This window comes from Acomys russatus, chromosome 21 (genome assembly GCF_903995435.1).
Source record: "Acomys russatus chromosome 21, mAcoRus1.1, whole genome shotgun sequence".
In the NCBI taxonomy this organism is placed as follows: Eukaryota; Metazoa; Chordata; class Mammalia; order Rodentia; family Muridae; genus Acomys; species Acomys russatus.
The window spans coordinates 54,619,618-54,644,706 of NC_067157.1; the positions used below are offsets into that span (position 1 = coordinate 54,619,618).

The following is a 25,089-nucleotide window of genomic DNA, read 5'->3' on the forward strand; positions in this document are numbered from 1 at the left end:
AGTTATTCCTGGTGATAAGCTCCAAAATATTCTAACCCGATATACTCAGGGTCAATGATGGAACGTTCTAGAATAACAGAGCTGGGGTCAATAAGGCAGCACTGATTGTTAAGAACAATAGTAAGATGTTTTGTTGCGGGTGAGGGCGAAGGACTAAGAGTCCTCCAGCAGTCCCACCCGGGAGTTATGGATTGATGTTTGATCTCCAGTTAAGATGAGGAAAATCCAGCCCAGCCCAGCAGAGCAGCTGTACATGTTAAATTCAGAAGAGGGTTGAAAATGGAGCTGAGAGAAGGGAAAGAGGCCAAGAACAACCACAACTGTGTCTTCTACTTTGGCAAATTGATGAGCACCACGACAGTGTGCGGTAGGACATTGGGCAAAGTATACAAACACACACACACACACACACACACACAGAGAGAGAGAGAGAGAGAGAGAGAGAGAGAGAGAGAGAGAGAGAGAAAGGGGAGGGGAGAGAACCCTGGCTGCTCAAAGGAAAAGAACGCTACAACATTGAGTGCTGAAGCAGAAGAAACACATAGAAAGTTGTTTGATATTCCTGAAATCTAGATGTTACTGTGCTCCCCTCCTCCACCCCTGTAGTCATAAAGCAGAGAGGAACTCCCCTGCAAATAAGCCAGTTTGAACGCAGTGAGGGACACTCACAGAGGAGAGCTGAAGTCTCCAGAGAGCTGGAGAGAATCACCAGCTGCCCAACACCACAGCATAAGCACAGGCTCCGCCTATGAAAAGACACAGTGTGGAAAAGGCCATCTCTACAGAGAAGGCCAGTAATGAGGATCGACAGGGAAACTGGGACCCAAACGGAGCTGCAGATGGGCATTCCCTAGAAAGATCTGGCAAAACAAGAACAGAAACCAAAGGCAGAGGTATATCAAAGGCTCATCCTGGGAGCAGTAACAACCTCGCCCACACATCCAAAGGCTCACCCAGTGCAAAGAAAACCTAGGATGTGAAGCCCACGTCAAAGCACACTTGCCAAGGAAGGAGGAAAGGAAGAATGAAAGAAGGAAGAAGAGAGAAAGAAGAAAGAAAATAAAAAGAATGAAGAAAGAAACAGGAGAGAACAAAAAAAAAAAAAAAACTCTCAAATATCTGTACCAAGGAAATGCTGAACGTCAAGAAATGAGCTGGGTAGAGCTCAGAACATTTGCAAACCTCAGGGCCAAGTCACCACACCTAAGACTTAAGACATGATAATTTTGTGGTGACTCAAAATCCAGAAAAACTGGACTCTAAGCCTTCAAAGTCAACAAATATGGCAAAAGACATCAAGTAGTGTGTGAAAAAGACATAACTGAATAGACTGCAAGAAGAGGCTAAGAACTAAAGCACACAATAAAGATGATGACCATAGAATCGGCTGGGAAAATTAACTTTCAAATCTGCTCACAAAAGACGAGATGCAATCTGAACATAAACATCACTGAACAAAATATTATTCAAACATGAAGAAAAGACGTTTTTAAAGGCAAAAGTGCTTAGCTTATTTTATTTTTAGAAATGTAAGTTTTGGAGCTGGGGAGATGGCTCATTAGATCAATGCTTCCCAGGAAGCTGAGAAGACCTGAGCTTAAACCCCTAGGGCCCCGTGAAGCCTGGCACGGTGCTGCACATCTGCATCCCCTGCAGTGTGATGAGAGAAGGAGACTGGAGAATCCCTGGAAATTCCAGAGCCAGCTAGCCCGGCAAACACAGCACAACAGCAAGACAAAGCCACTACGACCCAAACAAGGTGTTAGATGAAGCCAGGGCACCCATGTGTCCTGTGACCTTTAACATGCACGCTGTGGAATGCACACACCCACATTCACATACAGGAATGTACATACACATGTACGGATATGCACCCATCATACACATAATTTTAAAAAGAAAAGTAAATCTTAATACTAAGAGGCTTTAAGTGTATAAGGAATCTTGGTTTATGTTGGTGGGCGCCTTCTCAATAAAGACTTGGTTTCTGCAACTCTCTGGGCACTGAAAACTGAGAGGTAACATTTGAAGAGCAACGAACTGCTTGACCTGATGCCTTTTGTCTGTGGAGGAAGCGTAGGCTCCTCACCAGGAGAGATAAGATGCTCATTGGTCCTCCAGTGTCTCCTCTCTGACTTTCAGATCTGGCATGACTGCCAAGCAGTAGTGACTGGGAAACCTTGGACAGTGTAGACACAGAGGGACCAAAAGTGACACATTTCTCTCAAGCTGCTAGGCTAGAACAAGGCTAGCCATGGCAGAAAGAAAGTTTACGTGTCCACACACTGCCATGGAAGCCTGGTACAGGACGGCAGGGTGCAGAGAGGCTTGTGGGGAAAAACGAAGGCTAACTTTCTACACTCTAGTTACGGACTGGAGAGATCCCACCCTACCCGTGATGGGAATGGCTGCAGAAATAGACAAACCAAGGAGCCGTGCGTGAATGCAACAGACGGCACAGCACGTGATGTACAGAGGAAGGCCCTGTCAAGGCTGTGTGCGAGAAGACAGAGGAACACAAGTCACCTGTTGTGCCCACAAAGAAATTGGAGGAGAGGTTCTCTCTTTACTAAGGTTTCTTCCTTCAGGAGCACGAGAAGGAGACGCGTTCTATGAGGAGCTGGTGGTCCCTCTGCGCTAATAAGGCTTTACCTTTCCCCTATAAACACACCTGTATTCCCTCCTGCTCCACAGTTTAGTCACACCAATTTTCATTAAATGAGCAATTCATTCTTATCCCTCAGTTATCACTGCAAGTCATGCACCTACAGTAGGTAAATTTGCCGTATGACTTACCTTGGCACTGACGTCGGCTCCCTTTTGCCTGCTTGGTTTCAGTATTTCATAAATCTTCCCAATCTACCTTGAGACCTAGTAAGAGGATGCTGTTTTCCAAGTGTTCAGACTATCAGATGAGTCACCAGTTCTGCTTCTGAAGTCAGTCATTCTTTGACCTTGCACCCTGACACCCTGGCCGGGACTCTGTGTCCCCTGACTTGGCATGTGCTCCGGCATTTTGCACATGAACTTGTTCCTTGACAGTGTGTTTCTTCGTTATTTCCCTAGGGCATGCCTTCCAGCAACTGCCTTAAGATTCAGAAAGAGTATATCTTTTAGTTCTTAGAGATCTGAAATTTTTATACAACTCAATTATTGGTTTTACAATGTTGAGAATAATTTTTGCTTAGAAATCTGAGGTTACATTTCTGTGACTTGCCAAGCTATGCCTTAAAAAATGTTATAGTTTGCCAGATGTCGTGGTGCATGCCTTTAATCCCAGCACTTGGGACGCAGAAACAGGCAGATGTTTGTGAGTTTGAGGCCAGCCTGTTGTATTCAGATGAGTTCCAGGACAGTCAAAGCTACTTAGAAAGACTCTGTTTAAAAAAAAAATAGAGTTATAATTTGAACTTCATCTTCCTATCATCTGTCCCCCAATCTCTCAAAGTGTTTGGATCCTCTTGTTTTTTCATGTTGGTGTGCTCTGGTTATTTTTCCACTAATTTTACTGGGGAATTTCAGTTTAGAGGCACTAAATATTTCCCACACATTGCTTTCATGACTTCTTTGTTTTCTTTTCCTGCCTCAGAACTCCCAAGCAGTGCACTGTGTCCCACAAGCTGAGAACCACAAAGCTCTTTACTTTTTCTTCACTTTTCCATCTCCACCTCATAGTCCTGAAAATCTTCCTGGACTTTATCTCCCAAGCTTAAAACGTCTTATTTTAGCCATTCTTAATTTTGCTTATATATATATTTTTTAATTAATATTTTGTTCCTTTATGAATAATATACTGTGTTAGTCACTTATCTCTCAGTGCATATCTATCTTAGATTTTTTGTTCTTGTGGGGCATTTTGTAGGTTTTTGGCAAGAGATGGAACGGTGCCTCATGTCCTTTTACTAGCTCAACATAAATGAATTGTTCCTTTGTTAGTGGTCAGTTAAGCAGAAGAATAAGTCAGTCACTAAGGGAGCAGACTCCGATGCTCAGCTGCCATTTTGGCTGTAATACACAGCTGCCACAACCCGAAGCAATGGCCACTTCTCTGTGTGACACCCTTGCGTCACCTGTAGAGTGCTGCTGTTGTATGCATGGATTCTTCTTCCTGATTTACCCTCGGTGTGGTTTCTGCACTTTATATGGCATATTTCAAAGACTTATATTCTCCAGATTGATTCAGTCTTAGATTTATACTACTTTGCTATATTATTAAATTGAATTTGTTTATCCTTGCAGGTTCTGAAATGCCATCTTATTGGCTATCTTTATTTTTTGCCACTCTCGTGCAAGTGGGTGATGAGTTCTGATCGCTTTCTCCCTTTCTGTTTTGATGGCCTAGGTTTGTCTGTCTTTGTCACTTTGGCTTTATAATGTCCCGAGTTAGATATCTGTCTCTGGGGCTAAGGCTGTGGCTCGGTGGCAGAGCGCTCAGCAGAGGACTGAGGGGTCCCACACAAAGGGATTAAAGTGTGTCTGCCTCTGTCCACCGCACCACGTTCTGTGACCGCAGCATGCCCGGCTATGTCTCTGGTTCTGACTTGCATTGTTTTCTTTTCTTTTTCATTTGTCACTATATTGTGAATATTTTGGTGAGCGTTTTGGTTTATTCTATGATTCAAGCTATTACATTAAAATCTATGACTATGTACTACATTAAAATCCATAAACATTTTAGTCTTGAGCTTTTGTTGCTTAACTTGGGTTACTTTAAAAATAGAGACTGTAGCTTTTCTAACTTAGATTTCCTGTTTTTGAACATTCTAGTGTTCCATTGGGTTCTGAAAAGCTAACCTGGTTTTGTAGTGCAAAACCCCAGCTCTGGGGGGGGTCAGAATTTCAAGGTCGGGGTCAGGGTCACCTCAAGTTTGAGGCTAGTCTACACAACATGAGACCCTCTGTCTCAAAACAAAAACAAAGTCAGGCAAAAAAAAAAAGTGTGTGTGTGTGTGTGTGTGTGTGTGTGTGTGTGTGTGTGTTGTGTTTGTCTGAATGTGTTCATATGCATGTGGATGCATATGTGTACTCAGGTTAGTGGAGCTGCATGAACAATCGCCAAAGAAAATTGTGCTGAAACTGGAGTGCGTTGAGCCCAACTGAAGATCTAAGAGAATGCCGGCCATTAACAGATGCAAGCGTTTTGAACTAGAAGGCAACCAGAAGAGAAAGGGCAAAGTGATCTACTTCTAAACTCATGTTGTTATGAAAACCATAAATCATGAGCTTTGATTTACCTAAAAAACAAAAAACAAAACAAAACAAAAAAACCAACAACAACAACAACAAAACAGTGCTCTGGGATCCTCTGCCTCTGCTGCCAAGGACTAGAATTACAAGTGCAATGCCACGCCCACCTGGCTTTTAATTGGAACTCCTCCTAGTGCTGAAGAGCCTTATGTAGGAAGCATCTCCCTGGCCCCCATATTGCTTTCATGTTCAAGAACAGCTAAGAAAAAAGCTGAAGAAATTATATAAAAGCTTCTCACTGGAACACCAGTCCTCCAGAACTGCTCTCAGTCTGCAAGCCTTCACTGGGTTCTTCTCAAATTGTATTGGCCAATCCTTCCAGCAGCCCTGGGAAGTGACCACCTTGTTCCCAAGCTCTCAGGTGCCTCCAACTCTGTCATGTAAGATGGGAGGTGTCATCACGTCACAAGGTTCCCAAATGCTAAGGTCAGAACGCTGACGTCACCTGGGCCCCAGTGCTCTGTGTGTGTGGTCACCATCGTCGCCACAGCGCATACAAAGCATCCACTCTGTCAGCCAGAGGCAAAGACAAGACTCAGGGAAGGAAACCACACAAAACACATTGAGTAATCAAAATGTAAGCTGTGATAGAAATCAATCTTCCAGACAATAATTGAAGCATTCCTGTTTTGAAATTAAGATACATGTTTGTAAATTAATCATGAGCCAAGTGAGAAAGAATAGTAATATTATAGCACATTAGAAAGCGTGCTAGCTGCCCAATATTGAAAAATACTGTGTTAAGATTAGAAACATCCACAGAATATTGCCAGAAATTAGATTCAGATGTCTGCTTTTGGTATGGTTTGGCAAGGAATTAATTTAGAAGATGTACATAGCCTGAAATATAAAACACATTAAAGAAGATGAAACCAAGTGTCCATCTTAATTAGTTATGGAGCATCGTAAGACACCACTGGTAGAATACATCCTAAATTAATATCAAGGACATTGAGCCTGAGTAGATCAAAGCTCAAATGTTGCTTGATATCTTGAAATTACTAGGAAAGGCCATTTATAGTTTTAAAACAAAGAACAAGATTCTTTGATTATGATAAAGAACAATTTATCCGTCAGAATACAGTAGGTTTTATGATAGCAACCAACCCCCCAAGCCCACGGGGAGTCCCTGCACTGCAGTCCCTCAGGAGCTCAGCCTGATTGACACTGCCAGTGGTCACAGCACCCAAGGAAGCCAGGGCTCTGTGGTGCCTCCCACAGGGAATGCGACAATTAGCTGCCTTGTCCTCCTCAAAGAGGCACCTCTCATTTCACCACTCATCAGCCAGATCCAGTCCAGAGCTTGTCCAATCTCAGCAGGGCCCCAGAGTGCAAACCTACCCCAGACATTATGAAGAGCGTGTTTCAGATTCCCTGCATCCTTTCATGTCCCACGGAAGACTGTCACTTCCAGTCCTGGTGGGCAGTCAGTCCGTGAGGCCCAGGCTCCCAGCTTCGCCTCCCCATGGTGGACACACTGAAGGTCCTTTTATCTTGGCTTCTTTCATCTTGCAGCTTGTGCACATCATCTGGCCCCTGGGGATCTCCTCCCTGTGATTCTTAGAAGTCAGCGAGGGTGGGGTTTGCATGCAGATCTCTAGCACACCCCTGCTGCAAACCGCTTCCTCCTAACACCCCTTCTCCGGTTTCTCCCTACTCCCCTCTGATGATGTCTCAAGCCATGCTGCCCGATGCTTTCATCCACGCCAGACCATTGTACCTTAACCCAAGACACATGCTTTCATCTCCCTGACCTAAGGATGTGTGCTTTGAGCCCACCTTGATGACGTCCATGTGTTCCTGGCATGCGGCAGCCCATTACATTGTCACCTTCCCACTAACTCCCTTTATTGGCCTGTGCGGACAGCAAAGCGGCTGTTCCATGGAACTTGCTTGGCTCTTTCTAATTCTGCTGTACTTGCTCACTGACAGGGATGCCTGCTGCCACTAACTCCCATGCCTAAGCACCACGTGGCCCTCAAAGCCCTGCTCCAGTATTGATTATTCTTTTTGCCTCTTTAGAGTGTCTTTACCATTCCTCCCCCCACCGCCAGTCCTTTCTCCACCCTTCCCTCTCTCTCCAGCAGATCTTTGTAGCTTATGTCACCTAGAATATAATATTTAAAAGTACTCTGTCCTCCCAGCATCTAATGGGCTGCTGGCTAGTACACAAGAAATGTATCAAATATTTCCAAAATCAGTTTGATGAGGTACATAACTTTCCCCTCACTGAACGTGTATAGACGCCATTTTCAGAAATGTGATGTGGCCATTTGGATCCACTAATGTGCCGGGTCTTGTATAGCAGTGCCTTGTGGAGACGCCTGTTCCTCAACCCCAATTGAAGACTGTAATGCTATGACACTTCCTGTCTGTCAGAAGACGCTGTGAGAGTAAATTTCTGTTTATCTAAATCTCCCCAAAAGATCTTTTTGTTCATGAGCAGCAGCATGCATTTGAGAGATGACCTGCTGGAAGGAGGGTGACCCTGGCTGCTCCAACTTACCAAAGCGATGGCAGTCTGCGTGTGGAAGGGGAACAAGACAGTGGCCTCATCAGGACACCGCTAATGAGCTGAGGTCACCTGGCTGACTGCATCAGGGACACATGCCCAGCTGTCTCAAGTTGCTGTGGCTAAGTAGGAGAGGACTTGGTAACTCCTGGCTCAAGAGGCTTGAATACTACCACTCAAAAGACAAAATAGTCTCCTAAAATGGCATCCAATTGACAAACAGGATTTTGTTTTAAAGGACCAATCAGGAATAAAATGTGAGGACCATATCGCAAAGTAAGAACCTGCTCTGAGAACTTTTTTTAATTAGCAAGCACACTCGAATGCTTTACCCTTTTAATAATCTAATCATTTCCCTCATGTTTCCAAATTTGACAAGTACATTATTTTGAAATTGATAATAAACTGCAAAAAAGTAATAGTTTTAATTTAAGAAGAACAATTAGGCTTTTATGTTGGAAAATATGGAGAAGAGGAAAATTGCTTGGGTTATTTGGATTGCAAGATACTAAAAAAGAAACATGATTCAACCTGTCTTCATAAAGCTTGCTTACTAGTTTCCATGGCTTGAAAAATCATTCCAGGCATGTTTGCCATGGTGGCTCAATATGGCCACTCTCCACTCTGGTATGTGAAGGTCATCCAAATGCTAGCTCCCTCCTGATGTCACCATGTCCCGAGTGGATCCCAGGACTCTGAGCTCACCTTCATCCATACCTGTAAAAAGATCTAAGTGCCAGTGCCTCCATATTTCCAGAGAAATGGGACATTTGCAATGACTGTACATGCCCAGAGGCCTTAGAGCTGTGGCCAGGGAGAGGAAAGAGCTCTCCACATGGCCTACAGCATGCTACCCACCCTCGGTAGAGGTGAGGAGGAGGAAAGGCAGCTTCCTGACCCTTGTCCTTCTGCATTTCTTGGCTATCCAGTTCTGCAGAGCCAGGAGCCTGCCTCTTCCAACACATGGCAAAGGGAGCCATGAGTATGTGCCCCTCAGGAGAAGTGACCTGCCCAAGAGGGGTCACCTGGACACTAAGACAAGCTCAGTCCATACTGACCCATGTGAGCATCAGTTCAAAATGCAGCCGTCAAAGGAAGAAGGTCTGGGATCTGACAGTGTAGAACATTTCTTTTCTCTGGGAGACACTGTGAGCTGTCTGTAACCTGACACTAAAGGCTGTGCTGCCTTCTTGAGAACAAATGTGAAACATTAGCAGAGCCATGGCCTTAGACCCGCATTCTAGTGCTGGCCAAGGTCAGGAGGAGAGTTCCCACCTTTCCTAGAGGAGGAAAATAGTAGGAATCTTGGAGAGCTGTGATGAGCTGAGCTCACGGGAAAGCGGCCAGATGAGCATTCCCAACCAGAGGGGCTATGGAATCTCACAGTCTGACATGAGTCAATCCCCATTTCATCACACTTAACCTGGGCATCGCCTTGCTGTCTTCACCCTTCCGTCTAAACATAATTATAACATAAAACCGTGTGCCACTGTGTGAATCACTAATGGGAACAGTCTTCTATTGAAGGCACAGTGGTGTCAAGCAAAGGCAGAGAGGCCAGGTGACAACCTCAGAAATATTGACTGTGTACTTGGTCACCTTCTGGACCTATGAGAAGGAGTCAAAGTCCTGCATGAACAAGGACATCAGAGACACAACACAAAAGCATAGCAACAGCAAAGGTGACAGAAACAGTGATGACAGCTGACCACATCAGAAAGCCACATAGAGCCAGAGAGAAGGTTCCAGCAAGCACGATTCATCATCATCACTGTCCTTTTTCTGTCCCACATAAGCCAATGTCCATGTTCAGTATTGAGGCACAGCACCTTCTTTTCACAATGGGGACAAGAGCAGTCCCCCCAACATATAGAGTCATTTCCATGGTAAAATGAACTAGTAGATTTAAAGCTTTCACAGAGCATGTGACATGAATGTGATAAATGTCACCATCACTCTATGCCTTCATGCTAACATCTTTAATCACCCAGGCTAAAGCCTCATGCAGGCAGCAGGCAGCAGGCTGCCATGACATTATTCCAAAGCAGTTGCTCATTCAAGCTCTGCCCTGCTCCAGGTTACACCATACCTGTTTTCCAGTGCCTTGCCTGAAGAGACTCCATCGTTCATGTAGCATTTGACTCTACTTGGAGTGACAATGCCTCGGCCACCGTGGCTTATTCCTTAGGAACAAGTCCCTGGAGCTGAGGACATAGGAGTCTTGCACCTTGGTGGGCACATGAATAGCACTGACTGGTACCACAAGCAAGGCGCCACCTGTTAAGTAATGCATTCTGAAAGGCAAACATGTGCTATGGGGATTTGTCAAAGTAAATGATGACCACGTGGGCACATGAGCATACTGAAATTGTGTCTGGAAAACTGAGTCTGAAAATTTACTGAGCACACCGGAGCACGGGAATGATGTGCTACCTTCACCTGGATGCCTAACACAGCTGTGGTAATGGCCACTACAGATCTGTCACCTGACTACCTACTGTGTGCATCAAAGAAACCAACAGTCAGAGAACTCCCAACCATCCCATAGCCTTCATTCAGCTCAGCCTGGTTCCCCACTGTAAATGCAGCCCACTGCACTGGCTGCCTGTCCACCCAAATGTCCATCTGGTCCCAGTGTGGTCCATTGCCTGTGTGGCCTTGATGATCCTGCAGCTCACTTTCTCAGCCTGATTAGACCCCAAGGCTCAGTCTAAACTGTGACCTCACAGCCTGACCCTACAGAAGCATCTCCAGTAGACATCCACCAGGGTTATTTATCTTATGCCTGTCTAGAATCTCTGCCTACGTGGGGCCTCTGTGGAAGTCTCTGAACTACGTGGCAGCCTCCTTAAGCATTTGCAGCCATTCTATAACCTACACATGGTTTTACTGTGTGGTCTAAGAGTTAGTACTGCTGCCAATGAAACCAGTGTACCCTGTGGATATAGTAAAATGTCAATAAAGCCTGACAGTGAAAAAAATCATTTGTCTATGTTTCTGACATAGCGTGCTCACAGCAGCACCCCTTGCTTTCTGAAAGATACCATGCACTTTGTCTCCATCGCTGTGACCTACTCCTTAAAAACAAACCACTGATGTCCAGGACCCAGCATGGTGGAGGCATCCTGCTGAGTCCACACTGGAGTCAAGCTCACTGTCACTTTTGATGATCTCTTCAACGTCTAGCCCCAGAATGTATCAGGCCATGTGACAATACCTCATGACTGAGGGGAAGTGGGGAGGGAAAGAAGTGCAATTGTCAGAGATGCAGACTTTAGCCTCAAGTGGAAATCTGGCTTGCCATTAACTGTCTCCGTGGTGTTAGACCATTTAATTCTTCCAACCCTCCCAGGAGATTAGAAATACCATTGTCCTGAGGTGTGAGGAGTCACAGGATTGTGTACAGAAAACATCACTGTGCCAAAACAAGGTGGGAAATAAAGTGTGCATGCGAATGCCATGTGTGTATGCATATTCCTTAGTTTGTCTTTGCAGCTTCTCAACTTGCAGTTGTCAAAATAGATGATAAGTTTTGACTCAATAAGATGCACTCAGTCTACCAAAAAAAAAAAAAAAATTTGTTGATGGAATTGAAGTAGGTCAAATGCAGATGCCTGAAGTAGCCCACCAAGGAAAGGATGAAGGGAAGCAATGCCACAGCACGTGCTACTGGAATTCAGTTACTGACACAGGAGGCACAAGAGAAAAGCACAGGAAGTCCTGACTCTCAGCCCTCTTATGCCTGTTAGGGTTTTGTTGACAGTATTATTTACTCGGTTTTGTTTGTTTGGGTCTGTCTCCCAGGCTAGCCTGGAACTTGTGTGTAGCTGTGGGTGACTCTGAACCCTGTCCTCCTGCCTCCTCTCCAGTGCAGCATCACACCCTCTTTACATGGTGCTGGGGGTGGAGCCCTGGGCTCCGGGCATGCACGAACACTCTCTGTCCCCAAGCTGTGCCCCAGCCTTCCACCTATGTGTGGTCTTACCAACTTCACCAGCCAGACAGGTGTGGTCCAGTGCCCCTCCAAAGCATGCTGGTCACAATCTCCTTTGTGAGAAAATGTAGACTGAGTCATTAGCTTAGTTAGCCTTCACCCAGAGAGCTCACTCGGGTCACTAATAACCACCGCTGTCTTCCTAGATGATCCAAATTGCTAGCCCAAATAATCGCTCGTAAAATTGTACCAGAAGTTGCTATCGGGCTTAGAAGTGTGTGCTTTTCCTGCCCTTCTCAGGGAAGGATTGGACTTCTATATCTTACCTCCTATGCCATGTGTATCCATGAATTCCCTGCTTTGCATAAGGCCTGTTATGACTTCCACCATCTAAAAGCTGTGGCGAATTTAGTGATCCTTTCTCAACCAGAGTAGGGAATGTACCAGTGCTTCTTAGCAGCAAAGTGCACTTGATAAAAAAAAAAAAAAAAAAAAAAAAGTCCCATAGGGAGTGACACTATTGGGATGTGTGGCCCTGTTGGAGGCCCTGTTGGAGGAAGTATGTGCCATTAGAGATGGGCTTTGAAGTTTAAGTTGCTCAACCACGCCTGGTGTCACTCGCCTGCATGCCAGTCCAGATGTAGAACCCTTGCCTGCCTCTCCAGCACCATGTCTGCCTGCTTACGGCCATGTTCCTCACCATCTGGACTGTAAGGCAGCCTCAGTCACTTTATAAGCGTTGCCACGGTCATGGGGTCTCTTCACAATAGAAGTCCTAACAACGACAGCATCATATGGCATCCACTCCTTCAAGGTGAACCTAGTAGACATCTAGGCACAGAGGAGAGGAGCTATGCGTTGCCAATGGTGACACTTTCCACAGAAACTCACACTCAGCTTCCCAGCCACTACAACCATCTACGGCCTTGTGAGTATAACATCAAATGTGCTGGTGACTGAGAGTGGTTCTACAACTGATGCTTTCATCTGCTCAAACAAATAGAATCATTTATAAGAAAAAGAAAATACTTAATATAAAGAAAGTCCACTTTCACCAAGTGCTAAATTACGTTAATCATTCAAAACAATACAGAAATTAACATAACTAACCAAATAAATGTACTAAAATAATTTTGCGCCCTGTAGGCACGCTGTCTTCTTCCTTTAACTGCCTGGTGGGCTTGGAATGCTTTGCTTGTTTCCAGTCATAAGCAGTACTGGTTTTAGCCTCCTTTCATAATTGGACACACACCTTTGTACTTAGGCTAAAGGCCTGTGGGGTGAGTTGCTGGGCTGCCTAGCACAAGCATTTGTATGGCTCTGGGGAAAACTGCTGCCCTACAGAAAAGCTGCCCTTATCTTTGCCACAGCATCTGTGAAGTTTCTCTTTTCTCAACTTGCTCCTGATCTAAGTGACAATGTTTCAATAGCTATTTCAAACTTATTTTGATTACCAATACATTCGAACATTCTAGAATATTAACTGTTCATTTGTATATATTAACCTATGTATTATCTGCTCATATTTTAGACCATCTTAACTTGATTCTTTTACTGGATTATGACAGCTATTGTATTCAAAGACATTAGCATTTATGGCACAAGTGAAAGGTATTTTTAGACTTCATGTTTGGCTTTCATTTTGTTTAGTGTTTCTGACTTTAAACAAAGATGATGCTCTGGAAATGCTCCGCATTTCCTGATTCCGCAGCAGCAAATCATACCTAATAGTAGGAAATGTTCTCACTTCACAAAATTTGCAGCAATAATGGATTTCAAGCCTAAGGAAATTGTACATGGGGCTTATAACCATCTAAGATGAATAAATTTTACCACTTTGACTTCAAATTATTTTCCCTTATTCTTCAGCAATTTCTCTATGTCTGTAAGCTCCATCGCTTTGATTATACTTGAAGGCAGTAAGCAGTACAATAGAAATCCAATTTCCTGAATAGAAAGGTTCTATAATGTCAGTAGACTCTTCGTGTTAGACCTTTCAAAACCTTAAATCTTGAGTTCAAAGTCCTCACTTACAAGTTGACAACAGCTGCAGAAGGATAAACACGTCTCTTTAGGCCCCAGAACCATATTCTCTTTATATCTGTGAACACACCTTTTCAAAGGAAGAGAGCTTTGATTCCTATTCCCCACCCCCAAATCATATTTCTTTAATTCCATTGGGAAGATAAGAACAAAAAGACTTCTGACTTGATGTTATGAATCAATTCCTCGAGAACGAAGAACAAAAAATACATGAACTGAAATGGAAATGGACAGTATAAAAAAAATAAATCCCTCTTGGGGCTGGGGTGGCGATAGCTTGAAGACCTGAGCTTGATCCCTAAGGCCCATATAAAATGTCAGGTGTGCTGGCACACTAGTAACCCCAGCACTGGGGAGGTGGAGGCAGGCATATCCCCGAGGCTCGCTCACCAGGCAGCATAGCCCACCCAGTGAGCTCCAGACCAATGAGAGATACTGTCTCAAGACATCAAGTGACCACTCATGAGTAATAACACCCAAGACTGACCTCTGGCGCCTACATACATATGCATGCACATATGTGCCCACATATACAGAAAAAGATAAATGAAAACCCTCTTAATGAAATGAAGGGCATTTTATACTACACCCGAGTTCTCTCTCACAGTTACTGTGAAGACTCTTTTTGTTTTTCCCTTTCTTGGGACATTCCCAGTAACAGGCATGGTGGCCACTGGCCATTGTCAGTTTATTATACCCATGCTAAGTCAGTCAAGGTTGCAACGCAGTTATTTCTGAGTAGCTGTGTTCATCATTCTGCTGGGAGAGTGACCCAGTGTCTATGGATGTAGCCCTAGTGGAAGATGAAGGTACAGTCACTCACATGTATATGTGACATCAGCATGCTCTGCAGGGAACTCCTCCCTGGCACTGGGTGTAGATGGGCACACATAAGCCTGTCTTACTGCAGTCTTGAGGTTGCACACCTAAGGAGGAACACATCCAGGAGACACCACAGCCACCAAAACTACCACATTCAGACATTCATCTCCTCAGGGCCTCTCCCACGGTTCCTTGCCTCTGACATTAGAGTGTTTTGTTGTTGTATCTTCCTGAAAAACAAAACAAAGCAAAACTCACAAAATGAGTAGTCATGCATGACATACATGACGGCCTTTGTTGGAACGTGATGTGAGGGAGAGAAGAATGAGCAGAGAGGGCAGAACCCCAGACTCCCAAGGATCTGGTTCTTTCCGGTTATTTCAGCAAGGTGGGACCCCCCACCCCAGATCCTCCACGGGTACACACCTACACAATCATGCTTCTCACCAAAAAGTGCTCAGGAAAAACACATTCATAGTTATGAAACCAGATAATCTACCCCTCTAGGACTGGAGTGCCTCAGTGCACTGTCATCTACACAGCTAGAGCACGCTCCTTTCCCCAGGGAGGGCTCTGTGTTTCTAAGTGCACTTTCCTGCTTGAGAAATGCCGTGGCTAAATAGCATGTATTGATCCCACAGCTGTGTCTTTGTGTGTAGGAAAATTCTCCGTCCTGAAACAAGGCTGAGTAGCCCTGTGATTGGCTGCTTAATACCCTTGTCTTGCCTAGAACTGTCATCATGTGTAGTGTGTGCTTACTGTCTGTTTCCAATGCAATGCTAGGTAACAATCCTCAAAAGGATGTTGGTATCTGTGTCTTGTTCATTTCCAGCTTGCAGCTGCTAACATTATTAGGAGCACATTATACACTCTCAGCAAACACTGAGGAAGGAGGGTTAGTAATCTAAGATGTGTAAAGTGCTAGGTTTAGTTCCCGGCACAAAGATGTGCTCAATGCATGGGAGTTTGGATAAGACCAGAAACAGAGCCTCAAGGGCTGACAATGCCTGCTCCACTCTCTACCTCCTCCCACCAGGACTCCAAAGCTGTTTCTGACTGTCCCATTGCCACAGCTTGCAGAGGAAATTACAGCATTCTATTTTTAGTTGTTTTTCAGAAGAGTCAGTGTGGCCTGCGAAATGTTGTAAAAGCTATAATGATGGGCCGTCATGCCACCAAATCTCTGCAGTTATATTTAGGTGGTCTCCCAGAGTCCAGGCTCAGCATCCCTGTTGGTTACATTCATACTTGCTTTCAAGCCAACCAGGGATCTAGCCTTGACTGGACCACAGGTGGTGAGGCTGCTCTGAAGTGTGTTCATTCTCCAACTGCCAGTCTGTTGCTGAGGAAGATAAAGCTCTCCTCAACTTAGCCTGAATTCCTTCCTAGATATGGCTGGGTTGTCCTTTACTCTGAAGTGAAAAAAGCAGAGTGCAACATCAAGCTCTTTGAGGAGGTAGTTGGATACAAGCAAGTGAAAATGGAGGCTCAGGACCAGGGGAGGAAAGATGAGAATGAAGATCCAGAGAAAGGAAGGTACAAACGAGAATCTAGAACCAAAGCAGCAGAGTGGGAGGGGAAAGAGGGAGAAAAGAAATAAGAATGGTGGCCCAGGACCAACCAGGACAGAGAAGGGGAGGATGGTGACATAGGACCAACCAGGACAGAGAAGGGGAGGATGGTAACATAGGACTAACCAGGGCAGAGAAGGGGAGGGTGGTGACATAGGACCAACCAGGACAGAGAAGGGGAGGATGGTGACATAGGACCAACCAGGACAGAGAAGGGGAAGATGGTGACATAGGACCAACCAGGACAGAGAAGGGGAGGATGGAGAACCAGGGCCTAAGAAAATCTGAGGATGGAAACACAGAACCAGAAAAGGGAAGCTGAGGATAGAGACCCAGAATCAGAGGAAATAAGATGTGGGTGAAGATCAGAGGCGAGAAAGCAGAAACAGAGACTCAGGACCAGAGGAACAGGGTGACAATCGAGCAGAAGACTTAAATTCAAGGGCACCCCAGTTTTCCAACTTTCCAACATAGGGAATAGGAGAGATGAAAAACAGGTCTGACCTTGAGTAACAGGGGACCAGCCAGGCCACATTATAGAATAAAAAGAAAGTTCATAGAAGTAAATTTGTCTTGGATACAGACTGGGTGTGATATGTTTGCAAGACCAGGGCTGTTGGAAACATGAGCAGAAACTCAAGAATAGTGTGAGGCCTCTCCCAGGTGTCCTGACCTACTGATAGCTTGGTGGCTTGTATCCCTTGCTTTAAGGGCCTAGTCGCTCCTTTTTCATTAGGAGGTGAGACATGTGAGAAACAAGACGTTTTCATTTGTATTTTAGAGTATCAGGGGCTCCTCGTCCTATCGACCCTCAGGCCTTCTATAAGAGATGCTTTGTGTAGCTCTTCACTTCAATCATTTTAATGCAGCCACCTTGGGAAGCAAATGACAGGCTGCTGTGATTAAGGAAACCAGGGCCAAGAAAGTGTCAATGAGGTGGCCAGTTCATACATTGATGTCCTGATGCCCCCCTGGATCCACAGGCTGCCTCTCATCCCTGCGGAGTGGATCCCCGGGTAACTTTAACTAACTGCCTTTTGTCCTTTCTCTGCAGAAGCTTGCTACTTTGCACTCAGAACTCTTCTTTAGGCTTGTATGTGTCCTTTGGTCCCACTTTATTATGGTTGACTCCTTCTAATGGAGTCTTATAGTTTCTGCATTTCCCTTCCTGCCTTCTTAAGAGTCTACAAACAGCCACTTTATGTTCCCCTCCACCAAAAATACTGCCTGTGTTGATAACCAATCTATAGTTTCTCCACATGCACACTGTGTGGATGATCCATATATCAAGATAGAGGTTGTTTCATGGTAATAGCTTTGGGAATAGTGGAGATCAGGGCTGAGGAGTCGGCCCACTTGGTAAAGCTTCTCATACAAGTATGAGGGCATGAGTTCGCATCCCCAGCTAGGCACATAGAAAGCTAGGCAAGACAGTGTATACCTATAATCCCATCGATGGAGAATTCCTGGGACTTGCTGCCGAGCCAGTCTGTGAGTGACCCTGTCTCAAAAAAATCAAATGAAGAAGACACTTGATGTTGACCTCTGACCTCCACACATGCGTAGACACACAGAGAGGAGGAGATGGGGAGAAAGAGAACAGTGGGGATTCTTTTTGTTTTGTTTTGTTTCTGATTTTGTTTTTCAAGACAGGGTTTCTCTGTGTAGCCTTGGCTGTCCTGGACTCACTTGTAGACCAGGCTGACCTCGAACTCACAGAGATCTGCCTGCCTCCACCCTCCCTGAGTGCTGGGATTTTAGGCATGCACCACCAAGCCCAACTAAGAGTGGGGATTCTTTACTGAAAGAGATAATTGCACAAAAGCTTATCTATTGGTAGCCTGTATAGTCATGTATGCCAACGACACTAGGTAATGCTCTATGCCACCAGTCCTCCTCTCCCTCCGCAGACCACCAGCCTCATGGAAACATGAGCAGAAGCCAAACATGGCAGCACACACCTTTAATCCCACCACTGTGGACACAGAGGCAGGTGGATCTCTCTGAGTTGGAAACCAGTCGGATCTACAGATGGAGTTCCAAGAAAGACAGGGCTACACAGAAAAAAACTGTCTTAAAAAAAAAAAAAAAAAAAAAAGGAAGTGTGGTGAGGAAGAAAGCAAAGAAGAGATAAGAGAAGTGTTTTCAGGTTTTGTGAGGAGGCCACACCAGCTGCAAGGATGAGGATGAACAGTAACCACTCAGGTGTGATTCTCAGCAGGGGGCTGCGCTGCCTCATCAGAGCTGTAGTGACACAATAAGCGCCCGCCTTGGTCCCCAATAGCACACACTTTAATTAGATGCATCCACGAGACAGCTCCACCTTAGCATCATAGAAGTCACACACGCTTTTTCTACTTGTCCATTTCTCTACCACGTAGATGCCTTGAACCTCCGGAACAGACAGGTCATTTGTGTCACGCTCAAAGTCCTCCAGCATCTGGTTGTGTCGGCTGAGATGGTGGGCGAAGCCTTGGTGCCCTACTACCGTCAGATTCTGCCAATCCTGAACATCTTTAAGAACATGAATGGTGAGTGACCCCAGAAGCCAACATGCCTTCTAAGGTGCAAAACAAGGACGCAGCCTGTTTGGGACTGTCCCCCTTCATTCCGGAGATCTAAAATGCATAGCCCCACAGCCTCCCACTGCCCCCTCTGGAGACAGTCAAGTCAGCAATTTTTTTTTATAATTTTATTAATTTATTCATATTACATCTCGATTGTTAGCCCTTCCCCTGTTTCCTCCCATTCTTCCCTCCCTCCCATTTCTCTCCTTCTCCCCTCCCCTATGTCTGTGACTGAGGGAGACCTCCTCCCCCTATATAGTCAGCAATGTTTATTCCTTCTCCTCCTCTAATCATGAGTATAGCCCACTTGCTCAATCGAGGAGCAGGGAAATGCTCCTATATGTTTCCAGTAACTGAACTGTGTAGTTATCTTTAATAGTTCTTGATGCATTAGAAGGTTTTGATCTTCCCTATAAAGTTTTATATCCCACTATTTATAAAGTGATGAAGGTGAGTGCTTAAACACTATTCAGATGTGGTAACCAGTTTGGGGCTCTTTAGCATCTGATCTTTCATCTCAAGGAAACAGTAAAAAAAAAAAAAAAAAAAAAAAAAAAAAAGATATTTTTCTACTTTTTGCTACTACCACTTAGTAATTTTCCCTTAACAATCTTCAGTGACTTGGGATGGTAAGTATTGATTAAAAATAGATATGATGGTTGATTTATCTCTTGAAAAACTAATCCTCACTGTGGTTGGGAGGGATGGATGTTTACCCTGCACAGATCTGCGGCAAGTCTTTGGTGACCATTAGCCGTGAGTGTGGGTTTGCTCCCTGGCAGCCCAATTTACCGTGAAAAGTACATGAATCTCATTTTCCTTTTGTTGCTAACTTCGAAGTCCCATACTTCTCACGTGCATGGGAGAAGCCGACATTTGAAGCTAGTTTCTGACCGCCATGTAAAGAAGTTGGCATTTGAGTGGACGTAGCATGAAAAATGTTCAACATGATCTGCTCATTGTACACACAGGAAAACAAACACAAACAGAACTGTGTGACATCCTCTGCCACAGACAAGCCTGGCATTCAGAGTCACCGTCTTTGCTGTAAACACTGATTGTTTCTGAGTCTGCATCCTGCAGACACTATTCCTGACATTGTGCAATTCTCAGCTCTTTGGCCATCTTTAGACTGTAGGCTTAATTTTATGTCTGTAGTCCATCTCAAAGCATCTCCAGAGGAGAAGGGTGCACAGACACTTGAGCAAGATAATACTCTATGGGGAAACTAAAGACTGTGCTTTAGTAATTTAGTTTCATATTGTCTACCCATCTGTTTTGATAATAGCATCTCTATGTTATAAAAATTACTTATAAACAGTATTTATTCCTAATACATATTTTTGCCATATGGTAGCGTCACATACCTGTGCATTTACAGTATTTATTCCTAATACATATTTTTGCCATGTGGTAGCATCACATGCCTGTGCATTTACAGAAAGACTGAGCACGCATGTGACTCAGTTGTGGCTCATCAGGGCACTGTAAAGTTCCTATGTGTGTGTCCTAGCTCAACCTGAAGGAGTAAGAGACAGAAGTAGAGATCCGAGGGGTGCGGGTTGGCGGGGCGTTGATGTGGACATGAGGAAGGTGCGGAGGGAGAGATTAAGGCTCACACGAGAGATGTAAAGATAGGGAGATTGGATGTGGCCATGGAAGAGAGGAGGAAGGGAGATGACGTGGATCTGTGAGGGGCGGGGAAGGACCGGCTGAGATGAGAGAAACGGAACAAGCAGACAGCAGCTACTCAAACACTCTGGGTTAACGTTGCAAGGCCTGAGTTTCACCAATGCTCTCTCAGCAATGCTCACACAAACCTACAGAACGCTTGCTGCTAGCATTCCTGTAGCTTTATTCTGAAGCTTGCCTCCCTCTAGCTTTCTCCCTTACAAACATTCGTTTCTGAATTTGACAGTTACGGAGATTTGGCCAGCACACATAGCTTCTATCTTGCTTAAGCAAGGAGGCGTAGATAAGACCACAGTGTGATATGCTCTTGTTGTGTGGTAAAGCCTGCAACTTAAGTCTAAGTAGTGTTTTGTGTCCCTGTATGAATCAAGACAACTGGAGAAACCTTGGGTACCAAATTTGGGAGGCAGAACTGACTCATTCACCACAGACAGTCATCCTGGGAGTTCTGGGCTGTAAAACAAAGCTACTGTTTCCTTGTTGTTTCCTCCTTGGTACAGCTTCTCTTTAACTCTGTAACTAGCAGGTGCCCGTCTGCCTAATAAAGGTAGAGGCTGCTTGTCTGTCGGGATACGGGCGAGCTCACTGTGGGGAATTCATACTTGGTCTGTGCCACCATCGGTTTCAAGCACAATCAACACTTGTGGAATAGTTCCCAATGCGCACATCAGAAATTCCATGTTCAAATTGCTTTTCTGCCAAACATTCTTTTGACATTTAAGAGGGAAAATATTATATTCGGCTTCATTTTCTCCTTTTCTTAGAAACCTGTCACCACAATGCCAGTGACAACATAGGTTCACTACGTTCTAAGGAGCCTGTTATTAAATTAGATCATTATGGCCTAACAATGGAACACTCTTCTTTAAAGGGGTTCTATGACCCTAGAAGGGGCCCTGTAACGCTGAATCCAGGCCTGCAAGAATTCACTCCAGGATTTCCAATTGTATTTGTATTTTGCAGTAGGCAAATGTTTCTTTCTTAACAGTAGTATTTTATTAAAAATCCCACCTCATGATTGTAGATGTGTACCCATATCCAGAGCCATAATTCTTATTTAATTTAAGCAGGTATCTCTCACAGTATGTCATTATTTGTCATTAAAATATGTCAGAGATTTTCAGCAATAGCACTAGGGAGAAAATTTTAAACTAGAGTCCAAGACATTTGAGGATCATTTCATTTCTGTACTTGTGCTATTCCATGCTTGTTTTTTATGTAAATCGATGCCTTGTCAACCTTAGATTCAAATATATTTCTTTCAAGTCCTACCACAAAATCCTTTTAGAATAGGACCAGATATAAATGATAGGAAGAGTGAGAGAATACATCCTTTCAAGTGTAACAACCCAGTTCTTCTGTCTTTCCCCGTGAAGCACAATTTAGTTTAAGTTCTACCATCTGATCTATTTGACGATGCCTTTCCTGGTTTAACGTTAAATGAACTTTTTCTGAAGCAAGCAGTGAGGGATGAGTAGTCGGGGGCCAGGCAACCTTGTTAGCACTCGCCCACAGTGAGAGAATCCAGGCTTCCAGGTCTAGGGAACCATCGTTAGTGAAGCAGGCCAGGGAGAAAATGGTGGAACATAGGAAGCATCAATTTGTAGCATGTCTATCCTTCTAAGGTGTTACATCTTAGCCAGGCCCATAGCATCATTCTTGCTCTAGCAGAGGGCACTCAACCTCCCAGGAGAGAGGTAGTAAGCGTGGGTAGTGGAAACATACGACCACCACCAAGGACAAGCTCCCAGACAGCTACTTCCTTCAGCTAGGCCTCACCCACTGAAATTCCCAGACACTCCCCACTCTCACCCCCACCTCCACTGAATTAGCGCCACCAGCTAGGGACAAACCCTTTACTGCACAGGCGTTTGAGGGACACTTCATCTCTAAACTGTAAGAGCAGCGAGAGTTGATGTGAACATTAGAAACAATGAGTTCACAGCCTCAGGGTAACGTAAAATAGCCATTGTTATACACGTGCATTACAAATGTGTGACTAATCCAACATAGAATGTGGTGACAAAATGTAATGCAGTTCCCACTGGGTAACTGCCAGTGTGAAAGTTCCATCCTCTGTAAGATGCAGGCTCCTGGACTCACCAGCCATGTCAAGATCTTTGCTTTGCAAGGTCCATCTTATTTCTGATGACTAGACGGTAGATGAGTTGTTCGTGTAACTTAAGGGATAAACTGTTGTCAAATCCATCGTCTCCTTGCAAAATGTTTAAGCCATGTGTGTGAGTGGTGCTTGGGGTAATGCCATCTTTTTAAAAGATAAGCCCATGTCAGACAGAGGGGAAACGCCTCGATCAGGACCTTCCATGGAAGATCCAAACTAGTACTTATATTTAGGGCTCATTTCTCCCACGCAAGTACTAACAAGGCCCAACCATGCTTATATTCATGGCCAAATAGGATTGGGTGTGCTCAGGGTACCACAGCCATTTATTGCAGCTCACTTCTCCACACTCAAGCAATGAACTTAAAATGTCTGAAATATGTTGGTTTTTCCAAGAACCACATTGGGGTGAGAGAAAGAGCAATTTCTATAAACTATTCATAAGATGCATTTGTCATACAGCCAACAGAAGTTTCATCTCTCCTACGCTCCTTTATAAATGTTATTAAAGGTTACAGAAAATTAAGACAGTAAGAATGTTCCATTTATTGCTTTACCAGACGAAGCCACAAAATTAATGATGTGGTGCATTACATTTGAGGAGTGTGAGCCAATAAATGCCATGAACTCATTCGTAGCTAAACTGTAGGCTCTGACAGCAGAACCACATGTGGCATCCGTGGTTCCTCAGGGCGGCAGTAGTCCTGCAGTCCCACGAGTCCCGTGGCCCTGTGAGTCCCGTGGCCCTGTGAGTTGTGTGGCCCTACAAATCGTGTGGCCCTGTGAGTCCTGTAGCCCTGTGAATCCTGTGGCCCTACGAGTCATGTGGTCCTGTGAGTTGTGTGGTCCTGTGAGACATGTGGCCCTGCAAGTCATATGGCCCTGAGAGTTGTATGGCCTTGTGGCCTTTAAAATGCTGGTGAACTTTTGGGTACTAGCTTTTTTTTTTTTTTTACCCGAAAATAAGTGTAATTTTTCTTTTGTAATGTTATTTCTCTAATGGGGAATTTGAGTTTAGTTTGGAATTAAGGACGTCTATCCCCTGTGAAGTTCTGGCCTGTTTTTAATCTGTAACTTACCTTTTGGGACTTTGCTTCAAAGTTTCTTGGAAATCATTATTCTTATTAACTCTGCAAGCATTGCCTTGTCCTGAGTTCACATGGGAGGTTATTAGAACTGCCCCTTCCTACCACGTCTCAATGTTAGATCGGGTGTACCATACGTGTATCTAGCTTAAGTACTTCTCTCACATAGATTAAAACTTGGGTCTAAAAAAAATCCTGTGGGGGAGGAGGATCTGGAAGGCATTGTGAGTTGATCTGATGATCTCTGCAGTGTTCTGAACTGTGTGTGCTTCACGAAGCAAAATGTTTGCATTCTATGACCGATTGGGTATGGCCAAGTGACAGTCATGGCTGGGAGGACTCTTTAGTTCATTGCAGATGATCCCCACACTATGGTGGAGATCAGACTCCGTCTTTGTTTTTTTGTTTTTTTTTGTACTTGAGACAGGCTGTACAGCTCAATAGCCCAGTCTGGCTGGAATTTAGAATCCTCCTGCCTTGGCTTCCCAGCGTTGGGTTGCAAGCCTGTCCACCACACTCAACAAAATCTCGTCTTTGACAAGCACACTGAAGGTTGGTGTGTTCCTGTCCCACAGTGACATAAGTGACGTAACTACAGAGAATGGCCTGATAGGTGAGGGCTTCTTTTCAAGGACAGCACTCCTGTCACTCTCCTGTGGGGAGGTTGTATTTGGTCAAAGGCGAGGAGCCTCACTTTGAGCAGAGAGAATGGCTGTTGACTATTTCATTCTTCTGAGAACCAGAGAGGAAGCAAACACTTTCCATAGCTCTGAGAGCTGCCCTGGGGACCCCAGAGATGCCCAGGGCATTGCTGTCCCCAGCCTGCCAGGGACTCCATTGGAAAGGAGAACTGCATTGCCCACAGAGGTCTCTCTGCCTGAACCAGCTGGGCAAGAGGCCCAGGTACCTGGCTGCCTAAAGGAGGATTAAAGCCATAGGTGGAGTTTAGCTGCTACGCAGGAAGTGAGGATGCGTTGGGCAAATCAAATAATGTGAGGGGAAACAAGAAATAGGCATGGGTAGCAGCCACTCACTGTTCTGAGAGGTGAAGGCTCTGGCACTTGAGTTTCTGTGCTTTAATCCTGTTTATCACATTCGAAGGAAAAGCAGTTACACAAGTGCCTCAGTTTCCTTCATCTAGACAGTGTGTTGTTAGTATTAAAGACATTTACAAACCTGCAGAGAACTCTTAAGAAGCTGTTTGCTACATGTGACTCTCGGCTGGAATTAAGTGTGCAATGTGTCTGTCACAGATCTGAACATGAGGGGTGGTAAACGTTAGATGTCTGAGCTGCTTGCCTCAGAGGATTGTGCAGAAAAACTATAGACATATGGCTTTATGTAATTCTTCCAAGGGTATTATGTATACTCCATTAGATTTATATTTTGCAAGGTGATTCAATGCAAAATAAATTCAAGAATTATTACACGTGTTATCTGCCAATAGCTCAAGTGTGATGCAGAATGTCTTTTATTGATGCTAATAATCCCTGT

At 44.6% G+C, this 25,089-nt stretch overlaps 1 protein-coding gene across 1 annotated transcript in view; it reads left to right on the forward strand.

The window, feature by feature from the left end:
- Pacrg (parkin coregulated) overlaps window positions 1-25,089 on the forward strand; it is a 440,569-nt gene that overhangs the window by 229,856 nt on the left and 185,624 nt on the right. The window contains exon 4 of the mRNA XM_051164090.1: window positions 18,511-18,660. Coding sequence (XP_051020047.1) covers window positions 18,511-18,660 — 150 coding nt within the window. The remainder of the gene's footprint in view (window positions 1-18,510; window positions 18,661-25,089) is intronic.